Source organism: Micromys minutus (assembly GCF_963924665.1).
Source record: "Micromys minutus genome assembly, chromosome: 17".
Taxonomy (NCBI): Eukaryota; Metazoa; Chordata; class Mammalia; order Rodentia; family Muridae; genus Micromys; species Micromys minutus.
In genome coordinates, this window is record NC_137952.1 from 37,362,334 (window position 1) to 37,384,199 (window position 21,866).

The following is a 21,866-nucleotide window of genomic DNA, read 5'->3' on the forward strand; positions in this document are numbered from 1 at the left end:
TCTGAGCAGTCAGTCTGGGGACAGGCAGATGGAGACCGGTAAAGGACAGGAAGGACGGTGGGAGGTGGGAGGGGGGTGTTCCTCACACAGGAAGCTTGCTACTTGAATATTAGTTTTTGAGTAAGCACACTCAGACACTAGATCTGTAGTTTCTTAAAGGAGCTTCTGTTGCGAACCAACACTTTCCTGAAGGAAGTCCTTATCCTGTCCTCTCTCCTCACCTCACTTTCCGTCATGCAGTGGAAATGCAGGTTTCTCCAATGTGCCACGTAAGGCAAGAGATAGCGGTAGTTGACAGGGTTGCAGTACAGATGGACACTATCTGATTTAATCAATATAACCACATCTGCAGGAAGAAAAAGGCAAAACACAAACAGGTAGAAAAAGTCAGGGCTTTTCCTTCAGAAGATTAGTAACTCCACTTAATTCACGAGATTGTAGTTCAACAATTCAGTTTGCATGGCCAGACTCTGGGTTCATTTCTAGTGTAACAAACAAACAAGGAAACTCCCAAAACAAAACATACAGCTATTTCAGAAACAATGTAACAAAAGTCTAAATGGGTAATTATTTAATCAAGCAACAGTCGGGTGTGGAAGTAAGGGTTTCCTATCACCTCCGCAATGCTCCTCCTATGGTGGCCTTCTAAATATGACAGTGTAGGCCCCAAATAAGTCAAAAGAGCAGAGTTCATTCCTGAAAGAGTGCACTGCAAATGGTCAGAGCTGTGGTCCCAGTCTTGGTCACGTTACTCATTTACTAACTGATGACGCACTGGTTGCATTACTGAAGATGGAGCCTAGGCTACACACATGCTCAGCAACCAATCTGTCACCCTCAGCCCATTTCACTTGTTTTAAGACAGGGTCTCACTAAGTTGCCTCAACTGGCTTTGAACTCAACATACAACTCAGGCAGACATTGAACTTGAAATCCTCCTGCCTCAGCCTCTCAAACAGCTATGATTTCAGAGCTATGCTACCAGGCCTGGCTTTTTTTTTTTTTTTTTTTTCCTTAAAAGACTATAGCTCTCCCTGATCTGGAATTCACTGTGCAGACCAGGCTAGCCTTGAATTTACAGCAATCCTCCTTCCTGCCTTTGCCTCCTAAATGCTGGGATTACAAACAAGCATCACCACACCAGGCTTCACAATGCATTATCAATGAGGAAATAAGTATTAAACAGCTACTCAATCAAGAAACAGCACCAATTACATTAACCCGGACTCTACGCTAAAACCAGTATTTAAAATTCATGGCCAGAGGCTCATTTGGCTCCAGGCAATTGTGAGCCTGGACGTTGCACATCTGTCTTAGGACAGTCACTGTGTACAGCAGTGAGTTCTGTACACAGGAAGAGGCTTGAAGGAAGGAAACACAGGCAAGGGGGAACGAGCTTCCGGAAGCATACCAACAGATTACAGATTCAGAACAGCATCAACAGAGGTGGAGAGAGTAAATAAAGACATCCCAAGGGTTCAAGGAAAGCCAGGCAAACTCAGGAGCCTTGAGAGGGGAAATGGAATGGGGCAGAAATACTACAAGCTTTGCTCAATAGCTCTCCCATGGCAGAGCCACGAAGCGTCTCTACCAAGACCACACTAGGAACTGATAACGTGAGGGGTTGCAGAGAGAAGAGAAGACCCCCTCTCTCGTGTCTCAGCACTGGGCCTCCTCAAGTCCCAGAGCCCTGTCCTAAATCAACTGTAGACTTCCTGCGAAGGGAGAAATTTTATGACACCTGAGAAAGTGGGGTGGCAGTGCACACACCACGCAGAGTCTGAATAGAACCTTAACGTTTTAGGATCCAAAAACAGATGTATCATAACAACTGCTAGCTAAATCTAATCACACATTTCATATTCTCAATGGACCTGATACCTAACAGAGTACACGGTCAGATAAAAGAAACTATGAAAAAAATAAATAAAAAACAAATAAAAAGAGGAAAATATGGTCAGGTGTGATGGCTTTAATCATTTAATCCAAGCCCTGGGAAGGCAGAGGAAGCCAGATCTCTGTGAGTTTGAGCCCAGCATGGTCTCCATACATAGTTTCAGTTCAGCCAGAGCTACACGGTGAGCCTCTATTTTGAAAGGAGGAGGAGAGAAGGAAGAAAAATACAGCTGGGCATGATGGCACTTGCTGAAGACCTAGCACGAGTCCGAGGATGCCACTCTGATTTACATAGAGACCCTGCGTCAAAAACAACACTAAACTTAAAAAGCTGCAGGAGGAGAATGAGAAGGAAGAAGCAAGAGGAGAGGACAGGATGAGATGGGAGGGTCGGCTAGTAAGCTGGCACAAACTTTCAATCACAGAATTCTGTGAGTGGAGGCCAGCCTAGTCTACACAGCTAGTTCCAGGATAGCCAGAGCTACATAAAGGGAACGTGTCTCAATAAATTAAAGAAAAATTTAAAATCATGTAAAATGTTTTAAAATACCTTTGAAAAGTAAGTATCTCATGTTGGCCGTTTCTATGCACAGTGAGGCTGAGGCAGAAGCCTGAGGGCTGTGGTGGCTACTTTATTCCTCCCAGCACTCAGGCATCTGAGTTCCATCTCTGTGAGTGTGAGGTCAGTGTGGTCTACACAACAAGTTCCAGGACAGCCACCCCTAGAGTGAAACCCTGCCTCAAAACCCAAAAAACCAGAGCATAAATCTGCTGATCTTAGCTTTCTAACTATAAGGATTTAAAGTTGGCTTTATTAATTTGGAGTAAACTGATTAGTACTTTACTAAGTTTCCCCTGTGACAAATGGCAGGATAAAACACACCTCTGGAATGCAAACACACTCCTTATGTTTATACTGAAGCGGCCCTGCAACCACAGTTGCAGTGAAATGTGCAGCAACTGAAGACTTCCAAAGTAAATTCTTCCCAAACCACGACATGTAAGGGAAGATACTTTATTTTATATTTGAGATTTTTGTTTTATTTTATTTATATGGGTATTGTGCTTGCATATATGTCTATGTATCATGCATGTGCTTGGTAGCTGCAAAGACGCCTGGAGAGGGGGTCTGATCCCCTCAGACTCAAGCCACAGATGTGAGTAATCACCTGGGCAAAGGGAATTGGATCCAGCCCTCTGGAAGAACAGCCAGTGCTCCTAATCACTGAGCCATCACCCCAGCCCCCTGAAAGAAATGTTCTTTTATTTACTCAAGGCCGGGTCTCTCTACCTAGCTCTGTCTTGGAATCCACTATGTAGACCAGGCAAGCTTTAACCGAAACAGAGATGCACTGGCCTCTGCCTCCCCAGTGCTGGGATTAAAGACTTGAAACTCTTTGCCTGACCAATAAATTTAAAATCAAAATCTGAAACAAACAAAAAAATGAACTGAAAAACAATTGATGGTGCCTTCTAGTAAAAGTCTCACCAACATGAGCTAAAGAAGGACACCACCAATGGACACGTCAAAGTGGACAGAGTCAAGTCCAGGAAGCCTCAACGCTACTCAAAGAGCTATGGCAACTGAGAAAAGCTGGGCTCAGGAGAGTTGTCCTTTTCCTGGGAACAGCACACCAACTGGTTGTCCAGTGACAAAGAACAAAAAAGCCCTAAAAACATACATACAAATAATATTATATGGAATGAAAAGATTATATATAGGAATACACACACACACACACATGCATGCAATAATAAAGAAAAAAGAGGTCAAGAATTGAAGGAGAAGGAGGGACAAATGAGAGGGTTTAGAGCAGCATTTTTCAACCTCCCTAAAGCTCTGACCCTTTAATACTTTTCCTCAAGTTGTGGTGATTCCCAACTATAAAATGATTATTGTTCTTCATAACTGTTATTTGTCACGATGCACGTGTTTTGTAGACAGGGGGCTGCCAAAGGGGTCATGACCCACAGGTCCTGAACTTTGGTTGAGAGTGAGGAGGAGAAGGAAAGTGAAGAAAAGGTGTTACATTGTATTATAATGTCGAAATCTAAAAATGACCTGATGAAGACCACAGTGGTGGCTCCTGGACACAAACCCAGCACCCAAGAGGCTGAGAAGCACCTGAATCTGAAGCCGGCTGATGCAAAGAGAGAGAGAATACCTCAGACAGGAGGGAAGAAAGAAAGAAGAAAGTACTTTCCGGCTCCTTTTTCTGCACTCATAATAAAAAGAACAGCTCTAACTAAACTATATGGATAGTACTGGGGTCGTTACCAAGGGTACAACTCAGAACTATTGACAGTTTAATAAGAATTGTTTTCATTGTGTAACCGGGGCTTTCTTGTTTATTCTGTGATGTTTAGCAGCAGCCCTGGTGTCCACTAGATGACAGTAGTACCACAGACTGAGCCACAGCCATCAAAGATGTCTTCAGACATTGCTAAATGTCCCCCAAGGGACAAAATGCCCTCCATCTGAGCCCACACTTCTCAAGTGAGATCATCTGACAGCGAATGTTTGCTTTCATGGTCTCCCAGCTGCCTTGCAAGTGTCTTGTCTCTTGTCCAGTTTTACTTGTTTGTTCTATGTCTCCTGACTCATCGTGCAGACAATTTATAATGCTAAGTATATGACAGGAGAAGTAGCTCCCGGGCAACAGCCCACAGGAGCATCAACGCTTGCAGTGTCTCCAGCCAGAGAAGGCAGACTGCAGGCAGAAAGCCTGCATTGTATTAAAGTCACACAAAAAACAATTCCCAAAGACAGCAGGACAATAGCCCCTTGTTCTTCAGCTAAAGATCCACATAAAATCTTCGTTCTCACAAGAGCAGCTCCTCTTTGCCTCAAAGCAGAGAGTGCCTTCACTGGCAACAGCACACAGTCTGAACCTTCAGTGAAAAGGAGCAGCAGCAATGCTAAGAAAAACGACTACCCTGCCAAGAGACAAGGCCAAACACCAAGGCCTCTTTTGGTCTCAAAGATGATTTACTCAATAAATGTATTCTGGAAACTGCTGTTGATAGTCTGTTATCCAGTGCATGGCCAATAGGAATGGTCGATTTTAAAAGGTCAATAAGAAAATGCTATTTTTCACCATTAAAAAGATACAACAAAATAAAGCAAAAATTTACTAGAGCTTTGGACTTCTTAAATTCTGATTATAACTTCCTACTAAAAGATCACAAATGGGGTGCTGGGTATATGTCTTTAATCCTAGTACTAGGAAGGCAGAGGCAGGTAGATCTCAGAATTGAAGGCAAGCGTGTTCTCCACAGTGAGTTTCTAGACAGTTAAAGTTATATGAGACTCTAACTCAAAACAAAAAAACAACAATAACAAAAACCCAAAACCACAGAAACAGAAACAAAAAATCATGAACTGGGGCTGTCGAGATGTTTCAGCAGTTAAAAGTACTTGCTATTCTTCCAGAGGATCTGGGTTTGATTCCCAACACTGAATGGTGGCTCACAACCATCTGTAACTCCAGTTCCAGGGAATCTGATGTTGTTTTCTGGGCACCAAGTATGCATGCATTCCTGCACAAGCATGCGCTCGCGTGCGCGCGCGCGCGCGTGTGTGTGTGTGTGTGTGTGTGTGTGTGTGTGTGTGTGTGTGTGTGCGCGCGCGCAAACACACACACACACACACACACACACACACACACGGTACACATACATACATGTAAGCAACACTCATACAATACAGTAAAATTAAAACAATTTTTACAAAAAGATCATGAATTAAGGGTCCAAAGGAATAAACCGCTGTCTCCTACAATTTGCCAATATAATACAGACTTACCATCTAGAATTTCTTCAGAAAATCCCGTTTTCTCAAAATCAGTGGTATTCTGGCTGTATAAACCAAACAGAAGGTAATTTGCCAGCTCTCTACAGCCTTCATTGTATCTGCTGTCAATTCCTGCAAAGCAAAACAGGCTGTGACTAGCTGTCCCACACCATGGAATACAGTAAGAGCCAAGGATTTGCCCGTTTAGTAAAGCCTTGATGGCCAAACCAGTTCAGTGCTAAAGCTAAATAAACAACCCCTGAAACAAACAAGCTGAGGCATAAGGTACCTTCCTTGGATCTCAAGATCTACACAGGTCAAAGAATTAAGCAACATGGTTACTAGGCTCTTAATTCTGAAAAGCATTTTCTTTCTTTCAGTTTTTACTTACATGTATGGATGTTTAACTTCCATGTATATGTGTATCATGTATGTCTGATACCCAAGGAGGCCAGACGAGCCCCCTCCAAGATCTATCAGATCCCCTAGAATTAGAGTTACAGATAGTTATGAGTCACTATGTGGGTGCTGGGAATTGGCCCTGGGTCCTCTGGAAGAACACAAGTGCTCTTATCTATGGAACCTCCTCCAGCCCATATGAAGCAATTCTTATGGGCAAAAAGAACCAGAAAATAAGGTCTTCTATGGATTTACTACAGATCTTGGCGTATTTTGTTAGCCTAAGAACAGATCTCAAAGAGATCCCTTTGAAACATGTTTATGATCAAATAAAAACAAGTTAAGGTGGTGTGAAAACGAAGAGGACACGTGGATAGACTAATACACACTAACCCTTCCCAAAGGTCAGAAGCAATGCTTAGCACTGCACTGTAAGGTGTGGTGGGGATATGCACTCCTGCAGATGACCTCCACTAAGGTTAGTCTAGTAAGGATGGACCAGAGACAAAAGGAGAATAAATGACTCTTTACTTCTGCCTCTTAATGACTTAGACATCCCATGATACAGCTATTGGCTGGATGGAAGGATCAGAGTCAAGCAACTGCTCTCTATGTGGTTTTGAAAAGAAAGGGTTGTAGCCAGCATGGTCGTGCAGGACTTTAATACTAGTACTAAGAAGGCAGAAGCAGACAAATCTCTGAGTTTGAGGCCAGCCTGATCTACAGAGCAAGTTTCAGGGCAGCCAGGGAAACCCTGTCTCAAATAAAGAAAGGCAGGCAGGTAGGCTTGTGGTGGGAGCTCCCTCTTTATCTCACTGACACCTCTCTTAATAGTCACCCTCATTAATATGGACCAGATGTTTCAGGAATGAAAACTGGGAAGATGCTAGCCTATAGTGTAGCCTATAGTGTACCTTATACAACAGCATTACTAGTATCTTCCTGAGATCAAGGCTACAGACTTATTAGTAAAGCACTGACCTAGGATGCAGAGAATTCCATCAGGTTGAGACTTGCTGCTCTGGGTCAGGATACTTTGAACCTGGCGGAGTCGGCTGCAGCTGTAACAGAACAGAACTTCTTGAGAGTCCATAAAAGGTACACACAAGAGAAATTGTTTTGTTAGGTAAGGAAAGTGGTATCTAGATCTCTAATCAGAACCGTACACTCCTTTTCCATGCTTTAAAAGAGATTTAATATAAGTGGTCTAAAGACTATCTGGAGAACCGATGATGAACTAAACTGCCAGGAGCTCTTTGGCTCAGTGGAAGATGGTACCAAGGTCCCATAATCAGCTGATGCCAAGAGTTTCCAATGTCGTCTCACTTTTGCTGATTCTCAAAGGAAAGTTTCTACACTGCTTTAGCCTAAATTTAGCCTTTCTCAGTTTGTCTCAAAAACAACAAACAAAAACAAAAACTGATATAAAGGCTTCAATAAACTAAGGGCTCTACTGCTTTTCTGTCTCTCTCTATTCCTCTCAGGAACCCAAAGATGAAGACCCAATTTCATGGTCAAGCCTGATTCTTCCCCACCACCTCATGCCCAACGCTCAGACCATAAACATTTTAACTGTTCAATATCATTAACCATTAGCCATGCAAGCTATACTACTTTGAGATTAAGTCTTACCACAGCCATAATGTCTGTCATTAAGAAAACAAGTGACAAAGACTGAAGAGGACATGGGGACACAGTGACCCCTATCTACTAGTTGGTAGGATATATGTATGTTAGGGTATGAAGTACTGCAGACACTATGGAAATCAATGTGTGGGGGTGTTAGGCTAAAAAAGAGCTACCATATGGCCTACCTATCCTGAGCATATACACAAATGACTCCATATCCTACAACAGAAACACCTGCACATCTATATTTATTGCCATCTATTCAAAATAGGTAGGAATGGAATCAGCTTAAATGTCCATCAACTAATGGATAATGAAAATGCAATACATGTATTCATCTGTAAAGAAAAATGAAATTATGAAAGTTTCAGAAAAGCAGATAGAGCTGGAAAATGTTATAGCAAGATAATTTAAGCCCAGAAAGACCCTGCATGCCCTCTATGGGCTGAAGAGACAGCTCAGCAATTAAGACCACTGACTGCTCTTCCAAAGGACCAGGGTTTAACTCCCTCTACCCAGAAGGGAGTTCACAACTGTCTGTAATTCCAGTTCCAGGAGATCTGACACCCTCACACAGATATACATGGAGGTAGAACACAAATGCACATGGTATTTTAATTTTTTAAAATAAAAAAGTTAATTATGTGTGTATTCATGCTAGCACCCACAAGGCCAGAGGCACTGGATCCCTCTGGAGCTGGAGTTAAAGATGATTATGAGCCACTTAATGGGTCATTAATTCAGATCCTCTGCAGGAAAACCATTGCCCCAGCCCCCAGATTCAAGTTTTTAAATTTCTATATTTAACTTGGAATGTTTGTAAAGGGCCAATGAGAGGGGGATGGTAAGATGACGTAATCAGGGGAGGTGACAACAGCACACAGCTGCTCTGAGGGAAGAGGGGAGGACACTGCCGGCTAAAGGTTATGTAGGACAATGGGAGAGAAAGGAGTAGGGGTAGGCTAGCCAAAACCAAGAATTCATAACCAGGCAGTGGTGGTGCATGCTTTTAGTCCCAGCTCTCCAGAGGCAGAGTCAGTCAGATTTCTGTGAGTTCGAAGCCAGCCTGGTCGACAGAGCAAGTTCTAGGATAGCCAGGGATTCACAGAGAACCCTGATCTTGAAAAAACAAAGCTAAACTAAGGATTTACAAAAATGCCTGGTGGAAACCTATGCTACGTCACTATCCAATCAGATGTACGGCTGGAGGAGTGACACAATGACCAGGAGCACTTCCAGAAGACCAGAGTTCAGTTTTCAAGACGTAGGTCCAGCCCAGCACCACAGCAGCAACTTATACATCCTTGTAACCCCAGTCCCAAGGGATGCAACGCCCTCCTCTGGCCTCCCTGGGCACCTGCACATGGTATAACACACACACACACACACACACACACACACACACATACACACACACACACACACACACACAGCCGCACCGCTCCTAACCTTGCTCAGAGAAGTGTCCAGGTGCAGTGGACACTGGTTACTGTAGAGGCTCATGGCTACTCAAAGTGCTGACAAATGCAAGTGACTGTGGCACTAAATGGGACATTCTTTCAACCACCACCTCCCCCTCTGCCACCACCTCACCCCCACCTTCACTGCCTCCTCCACGTCCACCACCACCTTCACCACCCCTACCACTACCTCATCTTCCAATACCTCTACCACAACCCCACCATCCCCACCTTCACCCCCTCTTCCTCCTCCACCTCTACCCCCACCTTCACCACCACCCACCAGCACTTCATCTTCCACCACCTCCACTACCTTTATCACCTCCTCCTCGACCACCATCAGCACCAAGGCTTAGTGAGCATCACTGAAGAGGAGGAAGGAAGAGAGGAAGAGCTGGAGGGCAGAGAGGAGCAAGTGCTGCCTTTAGAAAGGACACAACCACTCACTGGCCAGCTCACAGTTGGTGTGCTTACCTGCATGAGATCAAGCCAGTCGAAATTTCAACATGGACAGGGAGAGGTCATGGGTCCCCATCTCTAGCTGAAGAGCTACTAGCAGTTGATGGTTGCTAGGAGAAGAGTTTGGGGTGCGGTCACCCAGCACACTACAAATACCAGCTCTCCTCAAGTTAGCATAAAGGTTTAATGTGATTCCTATTAAATGCCAGCACTTTTATGGATACAGAAATGTTTATTCTGAAATATATGGTGGCTGGTATGACAACAGGGTTCCAGGCTAGAAGGGCTACATAGTTAGACCCTGTTTCAAAGATACTAACTAATGAAATGTATGTGGTAGGCTCCATGAGTGAACAGCAAACTATTCTTTTACCTTTTCTGGGGTTTTTATAATAAAAATTAGGAGTTATGAGGAAGGGGTTTGCTATGGAATAACAACATTTTATAAGCACGGTGTAAAGGTCATTTTAAATACTAAATGAACATCTTTCCCTGAGCAGCGATACCTGCCCGCCCCTGCACATTTTCTTTTTACCAGGATTGATCCGGGACTCCTTTCCCAGCTAGAAGGACTTTGCTAGTCGGACCTTTGGCCCATTTTTCTGTGAAGGACAGTATGCTGACTGCCTGCCAAGGTTACCAAGAGCTCTTTGGTTTGCAAACTTATAACCAGCCACAGACAAAAAGCATGACCTGATCATGTGACCAAGAAACAAAAGAGTTTCCCTGGCAACTGCTGTTGGAAGCCAAGACAATACAGAAAGTAGGAGACTTTTTTCCTACTTGTACCCTGTCCAGTCCAAGTACAGTGGGAACACACAAATGTAAGAAAAGTATCTTTTTCCTTAAGTAGAACACCATCCTGCCTAGTGCTTTCTTATCCAATGGGTAAAACTAAATTTAGGGGTTTTCCCCTTGTACACTTTCTTGATTCTCAAATTTAATCTTTAACCAGAATATAGTCTGTTTGTGACTGAACCATGAAGCGTTACAGTTACTTAATTATTTACTTTGGGTGGGTGGGGGTAAGACAGGGTTTCTCTGGGTCCTGGCTAGCTTGGGATTCACTGGGGACCAGACTAGCCTCGAACTCACAGAGATTCACCTGCCTCTGCCTCCAGAGTGCTGATATTAAAGGCGTGTGCTGCCAAGGCCCGACGGTTTTATTTTATTTTATTTTGCTTTGTTTTTTGACACAGGGCTTCTCTGTGTCCTAGCCGTCCTAGAACTCACTCTGAAGACCAGGCTGGCCTCAAACTCAGAGCTCCACCTGCCTCTGCTTCTTGCATGCATCCACCCGCATGCATGGTGGTGTGCACCACCACTGCCCGGCTAAATATTTACTTTTAACAAAACCAACCAACCAACCAACAACCCCAAAAGCCACACACATGAAAATCCCTGATGAGTTCAAAGTAAAGCACAATGACCCCATCCCATCCAGCACCCGGAAGTAATCACAGTTGACATCTTGGCACATCTGCTTTTATTCAGACTAGTGCTTTCTGAACTGTATGTGTAAAATATGAGTTATTGTACTTTCATAAGGAATAAACGACATTTATATGAAACTGACATTTTCATTGATCTTTATACTCAAAGGTCATACATGATAGTTTGTCATGTGTCTACACTGCATACACTCAAAATTCTAGTAGTAACACTGCCAATGTAGCTCACAGTACCTGAGCAAGGCTGGTACATCCTGGATAGGCATATATTAGCCCACGACTTACAGAGTTTTACCTTCAGAATTTGTGTAAGGGAGGCTGTAGTCATTAGAAGTCATGTGTGGGTGTGCTGGTCACTTTTATACCAATTTGACATAAGCCAGAGACATTGGAAAGAAGGGAACCTCAACTGAGAAAATACCTCCTTATGGAATGCTGGGCTGTAGGCAAGCCTGTGGGGCACTTTTTAATAGTTATCGATGTGGGACATTGTGGCTGGGGCTACCTCTGGTCTGGTGGTCCTGGGTGCTGTAAGAAAGCAGATTAAATCAGTCATGAGGAGCAAGCCAGTAAGCAGCACTCTTGCATGTTCTTGCCCTGTTTGAGTTGCTGTCCTCAATTTTAACAGTGACATGGAAGAGTAAGCCAAGTAAAGCCAAGTTAACCCTTTCCTCCCCTAGCTGCTTTTAGCCATGGGTTTCATTACAGCAATAGTGACCCTAATACAAGGGGTAAAGGCACTACCAAGAAACCTGAGTGGAGAAAACAACAGATCCTCCCAAGTTGTCCTCTGAGTACCATATATGCACTTGGTAGTCAGTACGAAGCCCCACCCAGCCAAATAATAGATAAATGTAAATAACAACAACAAACTTATGAAGAAGCTGAGGATATAGCTCAATGGTAGAACATCTGCCAGGCTCTGGGTACAATCCCTAGTACTGAAAACACGCACGAACGCTCACACACTCTCCAATGTTTTCAGGCAGATGACATAGCTCCATGGGAAGTGCTACCTAGTGCTACCTTTATACCATTATTTCTTTCTGGGTTTCCCTGGGTTTACACTGAGGCTGACTGAACACAAGAGATGGCAACGCAATCACCAATGGGCACACCACAGAGAACTGGCCCAAAGACAGGAGTGGAGCCCGTGGCATTCTGAGGTTTACAGCTGTTGTGCTTCAAGTTTTTGGAGGGTGAAGAGAACCAGAGACTGCCACTACGGCTGCAGAAAGGTACGGTGGCAACAATGTGGCTGCCACCTCCCTCCTAGAGTGTAGGACATACACCTCTAGACAAATCAGCCTGCACTGAGTTCTTCAGAGAGCACGGCATGAGCTGTGCATTCCTTCCAAGGCACAGGAAGCCCCTGCACGATCTTTCTACTCCCCCGTCTCCCTCAAGTCAGCATTTAAACTAGAAAAGAGACTGCACACTATCTAAACTAGCATCTAACGTGACTCAGCTCTAAAAAGACATTGAACAAACAGTATGTCTTGGTTTTGTTTTGTTTTTCATGGAATTCTAATCAGTCAGCAGTCTAGAATAATGTTTCCCACAGGTTTGGTTTTTTTTCTTTTGGAAATTTCAGGTCCTAAGTGAAATTTTTTGTGTCTGCCAGGTGTGTTCAGGAGTCTGTGGTGGCTAGAAGAGGGCATTGGATCCCTTGGGGCTAGATCCAAACCCCAGAAGAACAGATCAAGAACAAGCTAGATCCAAACGCTACAAGAACAGCAAGAGCTCTTAACCATCAACTGAGAAGTGTTTCTTGAGCGCCTCAGTCCACAGGTGAGCCTTTATTAGAAGTGCTCTGAAAACAGCTGTAACATATGACCCATTATTATTGTGGTGGCTTGAATATGCTTGGCCCATGCAAGTGGCACTAGTAGGAGGTGTGGCCTTGTTGGAGTAGGTGTGGTCCTGTTGGAAGATCTGGGCCACTGAGTAGGCTTTGAAGACTCCTAGTGTTCAAGCTCCACCCAGTGTGGAAGACAGCTTCCTCCTAGCTGCTTGAAGATGCTACTAGTCTCCTGGATGCCTTTGGATAGAGATGTAGAACTCTTGGCTCCTCCAGCACCATGTCTGCTTGCATGATGCCATGTTTTCCACCATGCTGATCATGAACAGAACCTCTGAAATTATGTCAGCCACAATGAAATGTTTGCCTTATGAGTTGCCTTTGTTATGGTGTCTCTTCACAGCAATAAAACCCTAAGACAATTATATAACAGTTATTATAGAACAATATAGACAATATTATTACAGATAGTAAGATGATTATTCTATTTGCTGAGTTGGTAGCAGAGTGAAGGGAACTGAGGACTGAACCTGGGAAGTCAATTAAAAGTCAGTGACAGGTGCACTCCTGTCATCCCAGCAACTGGGAAGCAGAGGTGGGTCAGGACTTTGAGGTCACCCTTGTGCTGAGAGACACTATTCCTGGGTAGACAAACCAATGTCTACTCATCCCAGTAATGGAAGCACCAAAGTTCAACTTGGTGAACCAGTGAGTTTTATTGGGGTTCCTGACATGGCTCACAATGGCTAGAAACCTGGAGCTCACTGCAGTCACAGGCCACTCCACAGGTCTCAGAGAGTCTCCTGCAGGTAGCTGAGTGGTCCAAGCCTCTTTGAGGATGCTTTGGTGACCTCTGTCTCTTCTAGGCTGACTGGCTGGTCTGAGTGTCTCTTAACCGCCCTTACTGAACAGAGGACCAAACCATATTCAGAAGTGGAATAAATGAACTGCCAGGGAAACAGCTCATCAACAAAGGGCTTAACCAGCAACCCCAAAGCTCTGGGATGGGACTCAAGCAGCGCCATAAGAAAACAAACACAATAAAGTTTGGAGTCTGTGTACTTATGGACACGTATGAATGTGCACTGAATAATTCAACTTTTCTGTACTTCTGAAATTCTTCATATTACAGCATTAGAGGAATCACAGTGGGAATAATAGAGGCTGCAGTATCTGCCTCATCTAGACTTCAGGTACTTCAGGTATTGATTAGAATGAGCTCCCTGTACAACCGAGGCAGGTTGACAAGACGTGGCCTTTGCCGCAAAGTGGTCACCATTTACTCCTTGTGGCAAAATTAAGAAACTTGAAGGAATAACAGATTTAGGGCATGTGGCAAGACCATAAAAGCCATTTCCACTGATGCCAGGTGATGGGTGATAGGTAAGACAAAGTTCGCATCGCTATTCTCATGACCAAAAGTGGTTAGCCACTAACCATAAAACGACTCAAACTGACATATATTTTATTACTAAAAAACAGGTTTCTGACTTGTAACTATGTGGTAATCTTAATTTTCTCCCAGCACTTCCATTGTGGTGATGGTTTGAATAAGAATGCTCCCATAGGCTCATATATTTGAATGCTAAGGGACTGCCCCCCTTTGTTAACATAGGTGTGGCCTTCTTGGGGTAAGTGCCACTGAGGTGGGCCTTTGGGTTTCAAATGCTCAAGCCAGGCCCAGGAGATCTGGGTGTAAAACTCTGAGTTACTTCTCTGCCACCATGTCTGCCTGGACGCTGTCATGTTTCCTGTCATGATGACAAGTGTAAGCCCGCCCCAATTCAATGTTTGCCTTTCTAAGAGCTGCCTTAGTCACGGTATCTCTTCACAGCAATGGAACACTGACTAAGACACCCACCTCCACAGCCACAGCAATCCAGTGCAATACAATCCTCATTCTAGAGTTATCTTGCTTAGTAGAAACAGCTGTTGATCCACACCCATCCCCCTCTCAGTGTAACACTCCCGCCTTGCTTAGGTCAGCAATAAGCCAACTGCTCTGCTTCTAGAGCCATCTGACTAATGAGGACAATCCAGAAGCTGTGATAGAAGCTTCTGGAAAAAACTCTTGTAAGGGGACAGAGTTAACTAAGAGGGCTAGCTTCCTCCTCTGACCTGAAAGACACAGTGGTCAAGGGTTCCTTCAGTCATTTTGTGACCATGATGCTATTAAAATGATAAAGTCACTTGCCAATGTCATCAAAGGAAAGTATTTAGAAGTAGCTTGGCTCCTTGCTAATTTTATATCAGAAGTATAATTTTATACTTCTCATCATCTAGAGGACATCTTTTGCAACAGAGAATAAATGCTAAGGCCGTGTATTAATAAGATGCTAAACTCAAGAACTCCAGGAAACGAGTCATCATAAACAGGAAGTGCTATCCAGAGGTCTGCTCAGTGTATTCGGATGTTTTCCACATGGTTCCTTCTCTTGTTCCCTCTCTTTGGCTGACTGTGAGCCCGGCTCTTACTTCCTGCTCTTTGTAAAATCAGTTCCACAAGTATTCATGCAACAAGCATCCAGTTATCTTCCCCCACATCCTTGACTGCTATAAGCATGTCAAATTCAAACATAATGTGGAATCCTAGATTAGATCTTAGAATAGAGAGAGTTCACTTAGAAAAATAAAGTCTGCACTCCAAGTAAGCAAGTTTACTAAGTATACTAAAGCTTTATTCCAACACTGATGCCTTCATTATTATAAATGCACCATGGTTCTGCACTACAATGTATCTAGAAATCTAAAGTTACTCTGAAACTCAAGTTTTTAAAAAGCATGTTTAGGGCACAGTAGATGGCTCAGGGAGTTAAGATACTTGCCCACCCTGAGTTAGATTCCCCAGGCCCTACACCATGAAAGAAGAAACCCTACTCCCTCAAGTTGTCTTCAACTGCCATTCCCTACATACCAACACACACACACACACACACACACACACACACACACACACACACACAATAAACATAATTAAAAATTTTAACAAGATAAAAACTAAACCCAGGTGTGGTAGCACACACCTTCAATTCCAACACCCAGGAGACAGAGGTAACCATGGTCTGCAAACGGAGCTCCTGGTCAGCCAAGGCTACATGGTAAGACCCTGTCTCAAAAAGAAATACACCAGATATGCTACCTTTTCTTCAAACGAGAGTTTTAAATCAAAGGTACTAGTCTTAAGTACCCAAACTATAATACCTCCTTCTTATTTTTTTCTACTGATATATTCATTTGTGTGTGCTATGTGTTGCATGTGTTGACATGTGTATTTCATGATGTGTGTGTAGGTGTATGTGTAATTGTGGAACTGGTTTTATCTGTCTATCATGTGGGTTCTAGGAACTGAACTCAGATTCTCAGGCTGGGGAGCAAGTGCCTTTACCTGCTGAGCTATTTCTCCAGACCCTTTAAAAATAGACTTCAGGGAAAACCGAACAGTTTAAGCTATGTAACACCGTTCACATTTACTCCCCCTTGGATAACAGCACCAAAGCTAGGAAACACCACCATGTTACCTACATGCACATTAGTGATGTCACAGAACTAAAGACCACGGTACACTGTCACCCCAGACATAAGCACAAGGGTAAACAGTGGGGCCACCACCTCCAGGCAGAAACACAGCTACAAGTCTTAACAAGCAAACCTTTCTGCTTCTGCGAGAATCACACTAAGCCTTCCTACTAAGCATCCAAGCAACTATGGGTTTTTGAAGGGTTTTTTTGTTGTTACTTGTTTATCTGACATACCCTAGATTGATCCTAAACTGAAAATTGTTCAGATATATAACTGAAGTTCTTCTTGAACTTCTGAAATTCTGCAAAAGACCCCTACACAAAAAAATAATCTGAAATAGGACAGTATATTTCAGCAAGATTTCCACTAACTTCTTAGTATTAATTCATATAAACTAGGTTTATACTTTGGTTAAGGAAAAATTCTAGGGCCAGAACGATGGCTCAGCGGGTAAAGGTGTTTGCTGCTAAGTATGTTGCCCTGAATTCAATCCCAGGGATTCACAGGGTAGGAGAGAATTTACTCCAGACAAGTAGTTCTCTCTCTCTCTCCCTCTCTCCCTCTCTCCCTCTCTCCCTCTCTCCCTCTCTCTCTCTCTCTCTCTCTCTCTCTCTCTCTCTCTCTCTCTCTCTCTCTCTCTCACACACACACACACACACACACACACACACTTTTTTTTGAGACAAGGTCTCACTATGCAGCCCTAGCTGATCTGAATTATGCAATGTAGACCAGCCTGGCCCCAAACTCAACAGAAATGTTCCTGCTTCTGCCTTCCAAATGCTGGGACCAAAGTAGTGGACCACCATTTGAGACCAAAGCTTTGTATTCAGGTGGGTCAGCAGTAAAGAGCACTAGACACTCATGAGAGGACCTGGGTTAGATTCTCAACACTCACATGGCGGTTCACAACCATGTTACTGATAACTTCAGTTTCAGGAGATTAGATGCCCTCTTCTGACCTCAGCACACACTAAGCATGCACATTGTGCATGGACATATACGCAGGCAAAACATTTACACATAAAATAAAAATTAAAAAATCTAGTAAAAATTAAAATAATTTTTTATTCTATTCTAAAACCCAGTGACCTTTACTGCTTTCTCATGCTCACTCTGGGTTCCAGAGTGATTTGGAGCAAGGGCAGCCATAACAGAGGAAAGAGAATAACAAATTCATGGTTGAGGCTTTTCCTGCCAAGAACTGCAGCATTATTCTTACATACAGTTCATAACCAAGAGCATCTGAAAAGCCAACTCAAAAGGAGAAAGCAACACGCTTGGGGGACAGAAACCAAAATTATCTGATAGCATGATATGGTCATAGCCTTAGAAAGGAGCCTCTCATTCTAAGCAATAATATTTTCACTTTTGATCTCCATTCTCCATCTGTGAGAACGGGCTCCTATAAAAGAGAACCATGCATTCGCCAACACTTCCTACAGTCTCCAAGATCATGACTTCTTCACTAGTTAAGCCTGCCTCTTTCATCAGTGGGGAGTGAGAGAGTACAAAGAAACCAAATGTAGTTGAGGGCAAGATTAGAACCCAAACCTGATAGAAACATCAAAAAGTGCAAGGGAATAGGGGACGGGGCGGCAGGCATGGTGTCAAGGCTTGAAATCTCAGCACCTGGCAGGAAAAGGCAGGAGGATCAACCAAGTTCAAAGCTAGTCTGAGAAACAGATTTAGACCTATTTCAAAAGTACTAGATGTGTTAGAAGGGAAAACTTTAATAGGTAAGAAAAGCATGTTCAACTACAGGGAGGTAGAGAAATGATGTGACCCTTCACCAAAATTCCTTTATCAGAGGCCCACTGTTAAATTATGTACTAAGGCAAGTTTCAGTCAAACTACTTTATGCAAAATTCAGAGTTTAATTATGGTTAATTAAATAAATTAAATTTAGTCAGCTAATACACTTCTTTTTCTTGAGACAGGGTTTCACTGTGTAGCCCTGGCTGTCCTAGAATTTACTCTGTAGATCAGGCTGGCCTCAAACTCACAGAGATCTGCCTGCCTCTGCCTGCCTACCCAGAGCTGGGATTAAAAGCATGAGCCACCATCACCTGGCACATTTTTTAAAAATGTATGTATGTATGCATGTTTGTCTGTGTAAGTATATACGCATGTTTGCCAGTGCCTGCAGAAGCCAGAAGATGACACCGGATCCCTTAGCCATTTATATATATATATAATACACACCACACACACACACACACACACACACACCTGCAAATAATAAATAATAAAAATCTTAAAAAGAAAATAAATAAGCCAAATGTTGATTATGCTGTTGTAATCCCAGCATTCTGGAGACAGAGGAAGGGAAATCACAAGTTCAAGGTGAGCTCAGTAGACACAGCAAGTTCCAGCCCATCCAGGGCTCCTTAACAGGACAGGGACTGGTGGGGGAGTGGGGATGAGAGTAGGTAGTATTCTGGGGGTAGATTTTTATGATAAAGTTGCTTCTCCACATCCAAGACTCAATATTCAAACCAACGGTCAGCAAAATAGCTCAGTGGGTAAAGGAGTTTGTCACCAAGGCTGATGGCATGAACTGGATCCCTGAGGCAAACATTCACACATAAGGGAAGGGAAGAGTAAAATCATCCTCTGACGTCACATGTGCTCTGTGACACTCACTTTCACAGACACATACACATACCTTTGGTTAAGCAAATAAAACTGTGAGGCTGTTGATGGCCCAGCAGTTAAGAGCTCTTGTAGAGCCCCTGAGATCAGGTCCTGACACCCATGTCAGGCAACATACAACGGCCTATAACTCCAGTTCTAGGGATCCAACGCCCTCTTCTGGACTCACTGGGTATCTGCATTCACATGTGCTTTCCTGTATACAGCATGCTCACACTTCAAAATAAATCTATGCAATTGTTTTTAAAATGTAAATAAAGATCCCTGGGCTTGTGCTGGGGATAGAGTTCAGAGACAGCACTTGGCTACCATTCTCAAGGCTCTGGGGTCCATCCCTAGCACCAGATCAAACAAATGTGGCATTGGATACACATAAGGCAGACAAGCAGACACACACCCCTCCAGAGAGGTTTATCACTGGGCTGCTCCAAGTCCTGATGCACCCTGTTTAATTTTCATACAAAGTTTAAATACTTTCAAATAGGGATGCTCTCTTGCAGAATAACTGAGAGAGGATAGAGACTGTTCCCAGGAGCAGCTACCCATTACAAACAGCAGAGCCCAGAAAGAATTCCCATTGGGGGCAAAGAAAGCCATACAGTGTCAAAACAGAAGCAAACCAGGAATCCTAAATGCGCTGTTTCATTACCGTCTAATTGCTTTTCTTCTTTCATGGCTTAGTCATTCAATAAACACGTTACCAGAGTGTTTGAAGGAGTGTGGGAAATGAAAAAAGAATTCGTTTTGGGAACTGAAGAATGGTTCAGTGGGTAAAGGCACCTGGGTGCCAAGAGACCTGCCTGAGTCCAATCTTGGTGACCCACATAGGAGAAAGAGAAGACTCCTGGCAAGTTGTGCCCTGACCTTCATACTCACGGTGGCAAGCACAGTGTTATTCAGACACACACAATACATATATACAGACATAATACATATATACATACATACACAATACAAACATACACACCATACATACACATAGATACATACCATACATACACACCATATATACATACACACAATACATACACAAATACACAACACATACATACACACACAATACATACACACACACACAATTTAAAAATAAAAGAGAAGCCAAGCACAGTGGCTCATGTCTTTAATCCCAGCACTGAGAAGCAGGTGGATCTCTGAATTCAAGACCTGTCAGGCCTACAAAGTGAGACTCTTTTTTTCACTCTTCATAGATTTGATCCAATTAAACAAACAACACCCCCTAAATAAACAAGTAAAAGACAACAGGCTACAAAAAAACAAGGCTAGATGTGCTATAGCATGTTTCTAGCAAAAGCAATGCCCTGGGATTTGACACTCAACACTGGAGAGAAACATTCACACATACACACAGAGAACATTATAATATTCAATGGTGGCATAGCCCTTAATCCCAGCATTCGAGAGGCAGAGGCAGGTGGATCTCTTTGGGTTCAAGGCCAGCCTGGTCTACACAGTGAAACCCTGTCTCAGAAAAAAAAAAAAAAAAAGACAGACTACGGGAACAGCCATTCTACATTCTAACATATTAGTTGACAACCCCCACTCAAGGAAACAATAGCATATTTGCTTGCCAAAGAGCTGCAAGTAAGCAAACAAAAAAGCCTCTTCTGGTTTAATGACAGGTTAGCAATATCCAAACCTCAATGACTCCTCCCTTCCCTTTCTTATAGGTTCCTACTGCAACACCTCCATCACTCCTAACCTCCGCGTTTCGCTGGCAGCCCCATACCAGATCCGTCACAAACAAAGCCCAGACTATCAAGGTCAGCCCCAAAGACAGAGAGCAGAAATTGGAAACATGTCTTCTGTATGGAAAGGGGCAGGGCGGCCCTCCCTAATATCAACTCCCTTCCCAGTATACCGGCATTCCTGCATTCTATCAGGAACCTGGTGTCAGCCGCTTTTTGGGGTTCCAAGCCTCCCTTCCCTTCTCCATCCAGTCTCCTTTTTCTTCCTGCTCTCCCAATGACCTTCAAGTCCCCGAAACAGACGCTCCCCAAGGGGAAGGGGTCGGGTGCAGTGGCCAGGGACCGGTGAGGGGGCTCCATGTATATGCAGGGGACTGGGAACTCTACAACCAGGCTGCGGTCTGGGTCAAAGGCTCTGGACACCTAGGAGCAAAGGGGTTCACGCGGCAGTTTCTGGGGCTCCACTCGCGCGAATACAGGGCCTCTAGCGGTAGCCAAGGTTTAAGGGAAAACCGATCCGCGGGGTGGGGATGTCACAATGGGGTCTTTCCGGGAACCGCGGTGGGTTGTCGGGCTACAGACACAGCACGGTCGCTCCAGAAGGCCGCCGTCCCCCGGCAACCGTTCTCCAAGGAGCCGTTTGAAACAATCCTCCGCAAGGAAGCCATATCAAACCACGCCCTGCCGCCCGAGGCGTAGCCGCCCCAAGGCGCATCCCGGGCCCCCCTCGGCGGTCTCGACGCTGCATACCTGACGGAGGCCGCCCCACGGCCAAAGGTGCCAGCGAGGCGCGCGCGGGACAGCCCCGGCTGCTGGGGGGCGAACGAGTCCATGGAGGCTGGCAGCGAGGACCTGGGGGCAGCAGAGGGTCGCTGGGGCCCGCACCGCAGCGGGCCAGCGGCAGGGAGGAGCGAGGGTGCGCCGAGGGGGCGGGGCCGGCGCGCGCGGGCACGTGGGGGCGGGGCGGGAGCGCGCAGCGGGGGCGTCAGTGTGAGCGGGGCCGAGCGCTGCAGCGAGCTGCGGAGGAGCCAGTCGGACTTGGGGTGCGGGCCGCATGGCGCAGGCTCCAGGACACCACACCTCCGGGCCCTAAGGTGT

General features: G+C 44.4%; 1 protein-coding gene across 1 annotated transcript in view; it reads right to left on the reverse strand.

Annotated features, from left to right (window-relative positions):
* DNAAF9 (dynein axonemal assembly factor 9) overlaps window positions 1–21,638 on the reverse strand; it is a 118,109-nt gene extending 96,471 nt beyond the window's left edge. The window contains exons 1-4 of the mRNA XM_080931274.1: window positions 21,519–21,638; window positions 7,070–7,149; window positions 5,702–5,821; window positions 222–346 (exon numbers count right to left, since the gene is read on the reverse strand). Of these exons, the coding sequence (XP_080787400.1) occupies window positions 222–346; window positions 5,702–5,821; window positions 7,070–7,149; window positions 21,519–21,601 (408 nt within the window). The 5' untranslated portion in view covers window positions 21,602–21,638. The remainder of the gene's footprint in view (window positions 1–221; window positions 347–5,701; window positions 5,822–7,069; window positions 7,150–21,518) is intronic.
* Window positions 21,639–21,866: the final 228 nt, after the last annotated feature.